Genomic DNA, 12,443 nt, shown 5'->3' with positions numbered 1-12,443 from the left:
ATAGCCACAATGGCAAACAATGTAAGCTTTTTTAAAGTAGATCTTGTTATATTTGGTGTAATTAGTATTTGCTGTAGCAAGAGATTGTACTCAGAGCCATTACCAAGTCAGTGCTGCTCACATGCAGAATCATGGGTAACCTTATTAGAATCATAGAATAGTTTGGGCTGAGAGGGACCTTTAAAGGCCCCCTGCAATGAGCAGGGACATCTGCAACTAAATCAGGTTGCTAAAAGCCCTATTCAGCCTGGTCTTGGATATTAAAGCTCCATGATAAATGTGTATGCTCATATTTACAGGATCACACAGAGATAAGGTATAAGGTATTTTTATTTTCAACTCCTATTTGCAAGTGTACTTGTGGTTTGCATTAATTAATAAACCAAGAAAGATTAGCAAAGTTCAAAGCCCCAGATTACATTTCTCATAGGGTTTTCTGTTAAAATTTTCTCTCCAAAACTCCGTCTGTCATATGACATGATTTCTCACAAGAATGGTCATAATCTGAATAGAGACAACAGTACCTGAATCAATCAGCACATGTAGTAAGTGCCCACATTTTTACAATAGCTTGTTAACACTCAAGTTGACAAGAATTCAGAAAATTCCTCATCGGTACTTATGACCTTAAATCGCTGTCATTTCTACAGCTCTAGATTTGAATATTGATTCTGATACACTTTATGAATAATTACCAAAATACTCCAGGGACCTAACAGAACTCATACATGAAAATAAAAAACTAAAATCTTCAGAAATTTGCATCAGATTTGAATTTGGGAATTGTGCTCACAACTCTTCTTCCATTGCAGTAGATTTTGGCTGTGACGTGCATCTGTGAGCCAGTCTAGGTTTTTGTACTCTTTTCCAAACAAGTGTACGTGTGGATTTTCACATTGGCTTTTAAAAATGTGTTATATTGCTGTAAGATTGTACCCCCTGACCTTTTTCCTGATCTTTTGAAGAAGATATAATCCTAAACTGTGATACAGTTTGTTTGTGGATTATGCCATTTTCAATGCTGGAAATTTGCTAGGATCATCTGTCTTTGTAAAACAGAATTCAACAGAATTGATCTGTGGCTGTTAATTGGGCTTGTCTAAAGGTCTACCTAATGAGACTGTCTCTAGCAGTGGTCAGTTAGAAATAAGATCTCACTCCCTGTTTGTTTCCAGTAATCATTGCTTTAGATAATTTCTTAGTTAAGGTTTGTATCTGAACCTTTGCTTTATAACCCTCAGTGGATGGATCCTTCACTAGTTTTAACAGTACTTAAATTTAAATTTTCCACAACATTTCTGGTAGAGGCTCTAGGATTTCACTATGTGTCATGTGGAGGATGTCCTGGATTTTTTTTATTGATTCCTTATAATTTCATTGGCTACTTTTGTAATCCTGGAACTGAATAAATAATAATAGCTTGCTGGCCTTTTCATATTGTTCTCTTATGGACCGTCCATCAGGTTCTACTTTGTCATGATACTCGATTTATTTTTTTGTTTTGTTTGTGTTTTATGTGCTGAGCTAAAGCTTACTAGTCTTAATCACTTAAGATCAAATTTAAAACCCAGAAATGTTGAATTCCAGTTAAGGATCACACCCAGGCTCAGGGAGGTCCCAGTAGCTAGAATTGAAAATATAAATATGTAAATACTTTATCAGGCAAAAGAGAGCATTATCATCAGTAGGTATTACTGCAGAAGCCTGGGTTTTGGTTCTGTTCTGAAAGTCAGCAGAAGAAGACATGGTAGCAGAGATGCCATTAAAAGCATAGACTCTACATTTTAGTAACATGTACTGAGAAACAGAGATTGGATTTCCTGTAGAAAAGTGCCTCTGCTAGTTAGCTAAGTAGTGGAAACTAAAGGAATGTAATCTTGGCTATGTGGGACACTGGTGAGGAGTTGTTAGATAGGTGGGGGTTTTGTATGACTTTTTACTTTATTGCTACAGAGAAGAAATACTTTAATACATGTGGATTTTTAGCCATGTGGAGTGAAGGTTTTTTGGGTTGTTTCTAAAATCTGGCCATGTGGAGTGTGCAGAAAGATCACTGAACGGCAGGCTGGCATGTTGTCACGATTTCTGTTGAGGAGGAAGTGCATACAGTCACAAACTGCTCTGCAGTAAAAAATAAGGGAAAAGTATCTGTGGCAGCAAAACTTTAAACATAGTTTTCTTCATAAACCAGCTGTTATGTAAAGGTGATAGTAATCACGGGGAGAAGAAAATCTGAGAGCAAAAGTGATCTCTGACATTTCTTTTCCTTCTTTAGCCAGCATGGTTTTTAGAGAAACTGTTCTGTGACCAGTACGGTGGATATATTACCCTAAAACCTGTAACTAAACCCAAAGTTATGCAAAGGAAAAGTATTCCCTCATGTTTCCTGAAATACTTTGTTATTTTGCAGAAGAATGTGGTTCTCTGTATCACAAATAAGGCACCCCCTCTGAGACATCTGCAAATATAGTTGTTGTATTACCACAAATATCTGCATCTTCATGCTGGGCCACCCAGTAGAGAAAATGTTTATGATTAATTTGAGTGCAATTGTAAAAAGGTTCTGTTTTAATTGCTTTTTTTAAGTTACCCTTAAAAGCTAACTTGGGACAACAGCAAACTGGCTGTCATAACCTACTGCTGACATGACCACATGTGCTAATGACCCAAGATTTTATTCAGCTCTGAAACAGGCATTACATTTGCTCTCTGTGCTCTCAGTCTCAGAGCTAACAGACATAGGACAGTTTAGTGCCTGCAGTAAACAGCCTTAGTTTCAGTGACATTTCTTGGTGTGTCATGATTTCCTCTATGATAAAGAGCCTCATAATCTTTTGCACTATGACAAACAATGTTTATCAAACTGGAATTAGATATAAAGTAGTTTTCAATTCTGATATGTAAAACCAAACATTTTGTAATTGTTTCATAGAATGCAGATAAAAACCATTGGGGCAAATAGTAGATACCCGCTGCTTTGCCAGTGATTGCTGCTGTTTTTACTCTTCCTGGTGGCAACATTTGCAAGCCTGGTTCACCTTGTGTTGTTTGCTAATTTTAGTTTACAAAGGCAGAGAAATATTGAGGGTTTGAATGTGACAGATATTTCAGTAGAAAAAGTATTTGTTTTGAAATTCGGTCTTTAGAAATGCTAACCAAAAGAAGATAGGGTCTCACAATGATGAAGTGATTTTATTCTATGAGATAAATTATAAAAGATAACTACACAGTACTTATAACTTCATATTCACAGGCAGAAGGAAAGACACTACTCATGCTTTATTTCAGCTCTGAGTTTGTCAAATGTAAGTGAACAAGTTCTTGAATTAGCTCAGGAAATGTTCTTTGTGTCTGCAAAGATGTTATTCCAATTGAAGGCTAGCTTAGCCCTTCACATAGACTCTGTTTCTGCATACTAAGTCACCAGCTCAGTGATTTAAGTTTTTAATAATTTTGGTACCAAACATCATAATTTTCTATCGTTCTAATTACATGGCTGTTAATGAAGTAAGGAGTTCATACCTTAAGCCTCTAATCTTTTACAGGCTTTACTTGAAATTGTTGAAGACTCTGGTAATGTTTTAAAATGCTTTTAATTTCTTATTTTTCGGACCTTTCTTGAGGTTTTCCATCACTTTACATTCATTCTTCTGTCTACATTTGAATAATGTATTTGACAAGTTCGGTGTGTATAGAACACAGCCCAGTGGAGTCCCAAGAAGGTATTCCATTAGGATGCCTAGCAACTAGAGTAATACAAATATTTGCCTTTTTTTTTTTCTTCTAGGAATTAATGTTTCCCACCCACTGCACTCCCATGAAATTAAAAAGCTATCAAAACAGAGCAAGAAAAGGATCAGTTCATTTAACTACTGTAAATATTTCCAAAATATCTCATTTTTCCTTCAAACTGCTCAAATTAGTGTCTCAGGTTATGGAAGGGTTTACATCATTATTGAATGTAGTAATCCATTTACTGAAATCTGATATGAGTGACTTGAGGGAGGGAAGAGAGAGGTAGCAAACTAAATTTTTCTCCCATTCTAGAAGTGACCTTTCAAACACATACCTAACTTAGAGAATTGCAGAATTTCAAGTCCCTGCTCAGACTCCTGGTGTATCAGTAAAAATGCCTGCCCTCCTGCATTTTCAGACAGCTCAGTTAAGGGATGTCTTTGACCCAACTGCTCAGCAAACAGAGCCAGGGAGATTCTTGAATTGAAAGCGTGCAGTTCAAGGAAGATAGCTTGGGTTCTGGTTCAGTTTCAAATTCACTTTTTCATCAAGACCCCTGCCTTCACTATGTGAACTTCTACAAATCATGAACTCATCAGAAAGTAAAGAATATGAGCATGCTTTATTTGTTTGTGTTCTTACACTCTAGCAAGCATGCTGCTTCACTGCCCTACACATGTAAGAGCCACAAAATATCCTTATAAATGTAGATCCAAAATAGACTTGCCTGTGGTTTGACTTAGACCTAAATCACAGCTGTACATGAGCACTTCACTGTAACCTTTTAAAGTGAGCAGATATGTATTTAAAGGTGATGGTCTCATCACCTTGAGCTAACCTAAACTTTCCAAGATGCTAGTTTGCTTGGCATCTCTCCAGGCTGGTTGCTGTGCAGTAGGATTCCGGAGAAGCCAAATTATAGTAGCTTTATAGCTATCATGTTCCTGTCGATGCTTGAGGGATTTCAGAATGGAAACAGAAATAAATGCAAGCTGTTAATGTATGAAATAAGCTGTGCTCAGAGAGTTGTTGTGGGTGAAGAGGGCAGAGAGAAATGTGTATAGGGAGCTGACTGTGTCGTGATATGAAATTACAGATAGGAATCCTATTTTTAAAGGTAAAAAATATTATTTTTAAAATAATAGATTAAAATATTTTCTGATATTGAAATATTTATGAATTGTTGGAAAGGAAAAAATAAAACCCTCTTTGAACTATTTAATGAATTTTGCATTTCAGCTGGAAAACTACTCATTACGCCCCTAATATTGGTTCTGGGACTGGCACTGGGAGCCGTAGCTGTTGTAATAGGTAAGAGTTACATATGTGAATGAAACTAATCCTGATTATGCAGTGATTTTCTCTATATGACATCTCAAAGACATGGAGACAAAGTACAGATTTCACAGATGCTGTTTTAGTATTAAGCACATTACTTTTTTCTAAAAAAATAGGGTTTTTTTTAATTTATGCTTACTAGCTTTATTTTTGTTCCCATTTATTTAATTTTCCAAATAAATGTCTTTAGCTGCTGTAGATAAACTAGCAAAAAGTCCAGAGTAATTTAAACGTAATCCTGAGGGCTGACTGACTTGGACCTAGCCTTATAATCACCCCATTGAATCACAATTTTATAATCTTGGTCATGTGTATGATGAGATTTTTAGGGAACTAAGGCTTAGTCCCAAGAACTCAGCTTGAAGATGCAATAGCAACAAAGCAGCAAATTGGGATGAGTCAGTCTCAAAACATGATCCAGTGTGAAGGCTGCCAAATTGTATTCCATAACAAAAACTGGTACTCTGAACTCACTTGATTACAGTATCAGAGCTCTGTTAATGTGGTTGTATTAACGTGGACAGATATTTTAGCAAAGCTGCTCTTTGCCTGGCTTAACTGAGTTTTCCCACAGAAAGGAGATTAGCTGTGACAGCAAGGTATAATTTTGCTCATGTGAGTGCATATCCACTCTTTATGTTGGCAGCAATATGTCATTGAGGGATCATGCTGCTTCACAGCTTTTCATCAAAGTGCTTATTCCATTGAGAACTTGCAGTGCATGCCCAGCCCTGAGGTATATTGGGATGTGGCTCCTTTATTTTGATATAATAAAGCCAAAATACATCAGGAGAGCTATATTAATAAGGTTGGAAGTAACCAATCAACCTATAACCAAAATACTGTTACAGCTTTTCTAGACTACATCTGGCCAGATAAGGAATATTGCTGTAATTTCTGTATTTAGACCAGCTATCTTTTCTGAAGAGAGGGAGCGGTGCTTATCTTAAATATTTATTATATTCAATAGCATTTTTATGCCAAAATTTTAAACAATAAAGGCTTCTTAGTGCCAGTAAATTTTATTTTGATCTGCAATCTGGTATAATCTATGGTGGGGGGAAAAAACCCACTTTTTTATATGGGAAAAAGTCAAGAGGGCTTTGCAGTAATATAGTAACAACATTTGCAATAATAATCAGAATGCCATTGAAGTCTCATCCTAGGCTTGGCTGGATAAGATACGATCAAGGCCAGCAGTATGAGCAGTTCCAAAAACATTGATTATTTATAGAAAAGTTTTGGTTTTGAGGTAATTAGAGCAATATTTGCTGCCAACCACTACTAGAGTAATTTCAGTTACATAGCTGAAAACCATACTGCACCATTTACAAGGCTATTAAGCAAAGCAACAACCCTGTGATTATAGTAGTCTTTTGTTCTATGTTGTTACTGTAGTGGCGTTTGAAAAGAAAATCTTCAGCCATTTCAGTCAGCTGGTGGCAAGAGAAAGGAGGACGATGCTTCTCATTTGGGTTTCAAAGAGGGCAGACTATTTGACAAACTTTTTTTCACCTGAATGATAGTGATGTATTTATTTATTTTTGTTTTTACAGCTTTATCTCAAAAGACCTAAGAATAAATAGTTCCCTGTCCAGGCAAGGATAAACACTTGATATTATTAAAGATAAACATTTGGTATTACTTCATAGTAGATAAGGATGCTTGTAAAAATAAATAAAAAGTAAAACTATTACGTGCTGTCTCTGTTGCATGTGAATCTGATTGGAAACTAGCTTAGTTACATCAGCTTTGAGTTTAGATCTAAGAATTTCCAGAGTGCTTTTAATAGTTTTATGTTTGTACCATATACCAAACAGCATGATTCAGAAATTAATTTGTCAGAGGTGAGTGTAGGGTTAGCGGGAATTTGTTGTAATGGAAAGACTAAGTGTAGCTTTATCAAAGACACTGGTTGTTGTAAGCTAGTATTTTTTTCTTCTTATCCAAATGCCTGGTCTCAATTCTTCTGAGACATGAAAAGCTCCATCTGATTACATATATCTAAAGAATATAACACATGCACAAAGGATTGCATTTAATTGTGTTTTTTCATGTTTCCTTCTTTTGGCAGGTTTATTTGTGTTTCCTATCTATTGCCTTTGTAAAAAGCAGAGGAAAAGGTCACGGACAGGTATGCCCTGGTGAGGACGGACATTACTCACCTGAACTGAGCTGGTCCTGCAAGGGCTATCCATGTTTTGTGCAACAGAGCAATACAGTGCTGGTTACAGCATCAAAGCCACCACCCTGGAAGAAGGATGGGGGGCTCTCCTGCCATCTTCCCTCAGCTGAAAACACTACTGCAGACCAGAAAGCCACTTTGCTCTGGTGCACTCTCAACAAGATGGGCCCCCTGGCTGCTGCTTTTTAAATGTTTTTGGTTGTGGTTTTTTTTTTTTTTTTTAGTTATTACTTTGCGGGGGGGTTTTTTGAGTCTAAGTTTCTGAACCAGACAATCCAAGTCTGTATTGTAGCCACAACTCTACTACCGATTTGGCCTGTGAAGAAAGCGTTTAACTGTTAACATGTGCTCGTTTAACTTCAGTGTCGGCCTTTAAGGTGGAAATGCTTAGAAGTGTTTGGACTCTTACTGTATACTGAGCATACTACTTTTGGTATTAAAAACTACTTCTGTAAATAACTTCCATCACACAGCATTCTGTTCAGCATACCAAAACCCCATCACATGCCAGAGCACGACAGCTGGTTATCTTCTGAGTCCTCCTGCTAGTGGAGTGCACATTGCCACCGCCAAACTGCAGTGCCTCAGAGGGAAATACCCTTAGTACTGAAGCGCCGTGATACTTAAGAATATGGTGATTGGTTTCACTTCAGTAATTTATTTATGACAGTCTATTAATATTAATGGCAGAGGGTGTGACAAGATTTCTTATAACAGGACTTCATTTTTAAATTCTCACAGTACAGAAAAAAATTGAAGGGTTTATAGATAACAAGACGTGTCAGTAGCCTAATCTGTCCCAAGATATCCCTGAAATGTGACTTCAGGGAAGCTGGAAACCTGCTTTTTTTTCTGACTTGGAATATGATAACACATGCTACACACTACCTGTGTGAGGATTGACTTGATAAAATTTTATAACATAAAGAGCACATTTTGTTTGTTCCCTTGAGTAGGCTACTACTACATAAATCTTGGGAGTATCCACTGATGTCTTATGAGGAAAATTTGTGAATCCAGGGTAAGGGAAGCAATCATAAATTCTTAAGAGACCACTTCATTCTTACTTTCTGCTTCCAGTGTTTCTCTTCCTGGCATGTGACAGTTCTGAAGAGAATAGCTATTTTTGCTCTTTTTTCCTTAAGTTCGACTGTTTGCTACCAAACCTCTGTACATCATGACAAAAGCAATGTAATTCAGCATAAGGAGTCAATTAGTGATAATTTTTACACTTCTAATTTTAATCCAAATCTATCATACAACTATAATTTTAAAAACTAGACTAAATTTGTTTAGACATTACACTGAAACAATAAAGAAAGGAGCTGAATAAAAAAAATCTACTTCATACTGTAAAAATACAAGCTAATCTTACAGAAAAGAAGATTGGATTTGTACTGTGAAGGTACTTCTTTTCAGTTTGTGTGTTTGAAGATACACTTTTTTTTTTATATATATGTTTGTGTATATTTGGGGAAAGGGGAAGCAGGAAGATGGGAAAGGTCCTTAAAAGTCTACTGACTTCAAAATTTAGGCTTGCAAAAGACATATCATTTAAGAGGATGTACTTTGTACTGTTTTCTTTGAAAATTGTTGTTAAATCTGAATCCAGTTGTAATTTTTAAGCAAATAGTGTTCTGCCCCACCAACATAACACTGTTACAAGATACTTTGACTTCGAAGCCTCAGTGGAAGAAGCTGATAACTTTTGTTTACCTGGAAACAGAAATATCAGTTTACCATAGTTGGCTATAGTATGCTTGTTTTCTGTCAGCTTCTGGTTTTGTTTTCTTGCTTTTTTTTTCTTCAAGCATACCATAGTAGTCAATAACTATTTAATAATTTCCATTTGAATTTAAGGGCATGTTTACCCTGTTATCCTAACAGTAGAAATAGTACTTTTCAAAGATTTTCAAATTAAGAAGGGAAGCAATGATGTCTAGAAATAAAATTCAAAAGCCTATTGTCAATGCAAATTCACCTGTTATTTACACTTACTTTCTTCTGAGACACATCAGTTTTCTATTTTTGTTCTTTCTGAAGCTGGAAGCTGCCTTAAAATTGGTCTTGGTTTTGAGTGTTTTCTGAGGCTATACATATCAGTTGTCTTCGGCTTACTCAGGGATTTTTATTCCTCTCTTTAAATGTCAAATAATGAAAATATTTTTGTATTATTTAGAAAAACTTTCAGACCTCAAAGAGCAAGATATATATAGATATATTTGGGTTTGCAATGCAGTCTATAACTTGGTGTCAAACTATTCCCCTTAAGAATATTTTAGTACTTGAGATTATCTTTACTTAGTGGATTAATTTCCTTTATTTTCCTGGTTCTGTATAAATGTGAGAGATATTCTTACAGTCTTTGTAGCTGTTTTCACTCTGCCATGTTTGCCTTTTTCAGTTTTTAACTAGAGTTCAGTAAGATCTGAAATAAAGATACTAGAATAAAGAAGATAAAAGGGAAGATAATAGATCTGCACTTACTTCTATTCAGACAGTATGTCCTTGTGGATGGAGAAGAGGAACATACAACTCAGCTTCTACATTATCATTTCATCTAGGCCATTTTGATTTTATCAGAACAGATTAAATCAAAGGGAAATGGTTCTTCATTTTCTATACAGAGCAGAGACATCTTTGACCTTGTAAAGATGAGTGAATCTGTGCTTTTTCTGTAGAGAAAAAAAAGGAATTACAATAATTTTTGCAATTAATAATTTTGTAATTGCAAGGAATTACAATACTTTGTTCTGTAGAACAGGATAAATGTTCAAGAACCAGGCATAATAGGGATATGGTAGTCTTTTTCCATCTGTATAAAAATACTCCCACTTGGAAAGTACACAAATACAGTTTTTATTAATATTAGATAACCTACTGAAGCATGAGAAGTAGCTCAGTACAAAGCTTCATTTAGTTAAACATTAGCTTTTAAGCAACTCATCACAGCAAACCTTATATGTATCAAAGCCATGTCATTTGTTTTAAAAACATTAATTTCTTCCTTTGAAAGAAACTAAATGAACTTTATAAGGAAATTATGTAAGTGTATTGTGTTTTTTGTAACTACTCGAAAGAAACCATCAGGCTGTTCTACTCCATGTTTATTAGCAGAAAACTTCATCAGGCAGCTGTATTAACCTGCTAAGGCAGATTCCACACTACTGTATGCTGATCATCATGGTCATTGTGTTTGCTTTCACAACAGTTGATATTTAAGATTATTTATCTTTGTGCAAGGATGTTGCTCATCAGTGCTTGTGTTCAGACTAGGAAATGCTTAAATCCATTCTACACTAGCCTTCTGTTTCAAGCTCGCTGGGGCTGGATTTGCCTGTGTGCTCAGTCCTGTGTGCAGGCACGCAGTCAGAGCTGGGGCTCTCCCCATGGTGCTGTGGCTGTGTGTTCCCCATCCTGCTCCTGCTGGGAGGGCTGGCTGGACACACCACCCCCCAGGAGCTGTTGTCTCTTTCTCCACTATGCAGAATTCAGTTGTATTTCAGTACTGGGGTCAAGTCCCAGGGCTACTCGGCCATATCAGCAGCAGGATCATTTTCTGTCCTGTGGCATCTCAGAGCATAGTTAGGTATATGTACAGAGTTTATCCAGGAGCTTGTGGCTAGAAAATAAGTGTGCTTTTCATTATGTAAATCTATTAGCCAGTGAGAGTAATAGGCTGAGTTGGAATACAAGCAAGAAGCAGAAAAACAATTCCAAGTAGCTTTGTGCTGAGCTGACCCATCAGGCTTAGTTCTATACAAAAAAGTCAATGAGTCTTCAGTTCTCACCACCTCTATAATAAACAGCATATCCCTGCCTGCTCAGTGTCACTAAAGTACAGTGCACTTTGAGTGATCTATTATCTTCCTTTGAGGCAGTGCAAATGTGTAAGGGAAGAGTTTGTGTTTGGTTTTGATGCTCCTAATGCTGACTTCGGAACTCTTCCTGATGTGTTAAGGGTTTTTGTAATTTATGCCTATTTATTCATTATAAAAGTTTTACTTTATTAAAAATATTCATTTGCAGGGACTACTGCCAATTTTAAGTAGAAAGCATTTTGGATCACCGTCAGGTATTCTTTTTAGCCAAGAGGCTTTTTGCTCTTCCAAAAACTGTCACAGTTTGTGTGATGTTAAATGGTGTGTAGGTGGGGCAGTAATTCTACCAGAGGATATAAATTCACCAGTGATGGAATGGTTTCTTACGGCCATTAGATATGAGAAACTGTTTAATATTCAGTGGCCAAATAGATTGCCATGCAAATTGTTGGTTGGTTTGTTAGATTTTTTTTCTTTTAATTCAGTTGTGTTATTTTGTTTCTTGAGCAAACCTTACATCATCATTTTTTGTATGCTAATTGTACAGATTCAAGTTGTGGATAAGAACCACAGATTGCTGTTACTGTTATAATCTATATTAGATCTCTGCTGATGGAAAGAATCCTACATGAGGAAACTATTAGATAATTTCTTACTTTCTTTTAATTTTTAAGCCTTATACTTGCAGTGAGTCAGCTTCATTCCTGACATCAGTCACAGCCCCATTAAACCAGAGAAAACTATTTTTATGGCAGTGTTGAATTTGGTCACAAATACTTTTTATAAAACATCTGGAAGCGTGTTGATAGCCATGGAAAACCTGGTTCACTTCTTAAGAAGTGCGAACTACTATGGAGCCACTCCTCTCATTGCAGAATGATGCCAATGTGTTTAGTAAGCACAGGAGAAGGAAGGAGTTGGGAAGAATTGCCAAACAACATTCTCATTAGAGCAGATTGTCAGGAGAGGGGATATTAGCTTTTAATATAATAAAGAAACCTTAATGCTTTCAGTCACTAATAAAATTAGAAACAAAACTCAAAGACAGTGTTAAATAACATTTCTTCAAATTCTGCTTTCTTTAGTGTAACAAATAGCAGCACACTGCAAGAAATGGAATTGCAGCTGTTCAGTATTTTTAGGACTTAACACACAAACTTGAGGGTGCACAACATCTAAAAAGTTACATTGCTGATCTATTTGGTAGTTTATCTTGCTACTGTTCCATGAAAAACCAGCTGAGCCTTGATTCGATTGAAGTCTTTCAATGTGTTTTCATTGTTGTTACAGCTTGAGTACTTAACACTCCAAAACATTTTTGTAATAAAACTAACAAATGCAGTTGCTTGCAGACTGAAGCTTCC

At 36.2% G+C, this 12,443-nt stretch overlaps 1 protein-coding gene across 2 annotated transcripts in view; it reads left to right on the top strand.

The window, feature by feature from the left end:
- The window catches only part of RNF217 (ring finger protein 217), a 58,595-nt gene extending 48,293 nt beyond the window's left edge, over nt 1-10,302 (top strand). The window contains exons 5-6 of one of the 2 annotated variants that reach the window (XM_053973707.1): nt 4,975-5,046; nt 7,148-10,302. In XM_053973707.1, the coding sequence (XP_053829682.1) occupies nt 4,975-5,046; nt 7,148-7,221 (146 nt within the window). In that variant the 3' untranslated portion in view covers nt 7,222-10,302. Of the gene's footprint in view, nt 1-4,974; nt 5,047-6,629; nt 6,729-7,147 lie in introns of those variants that run through there. The other variant, XM_053973708.1, reaches the window with a different exon arrangement.
- Nucleotides 10,303-12,443: the final 2,141 nt, after the last annotated feature.

The sequence above is a fragment of the Vidua macroura genome, chromosome 3 (assembly GCF_024509145.1).
Source record: "Vidua macroura isolate BioBank_ID:100142 chromosome 3, ASM2450914v1, whole genome shotgun sequence".
Classification (NCBI taxonomy): Eukaryota; Metazoa; Chordata; class Aves; order Passeriformes; family Viduidae; genus Vidua; species Vidua macroura.
Note: the sequence above shows the minus strand (reverse complement) of the source record. Positions and strands in the feature narration are given on the sequence as shown.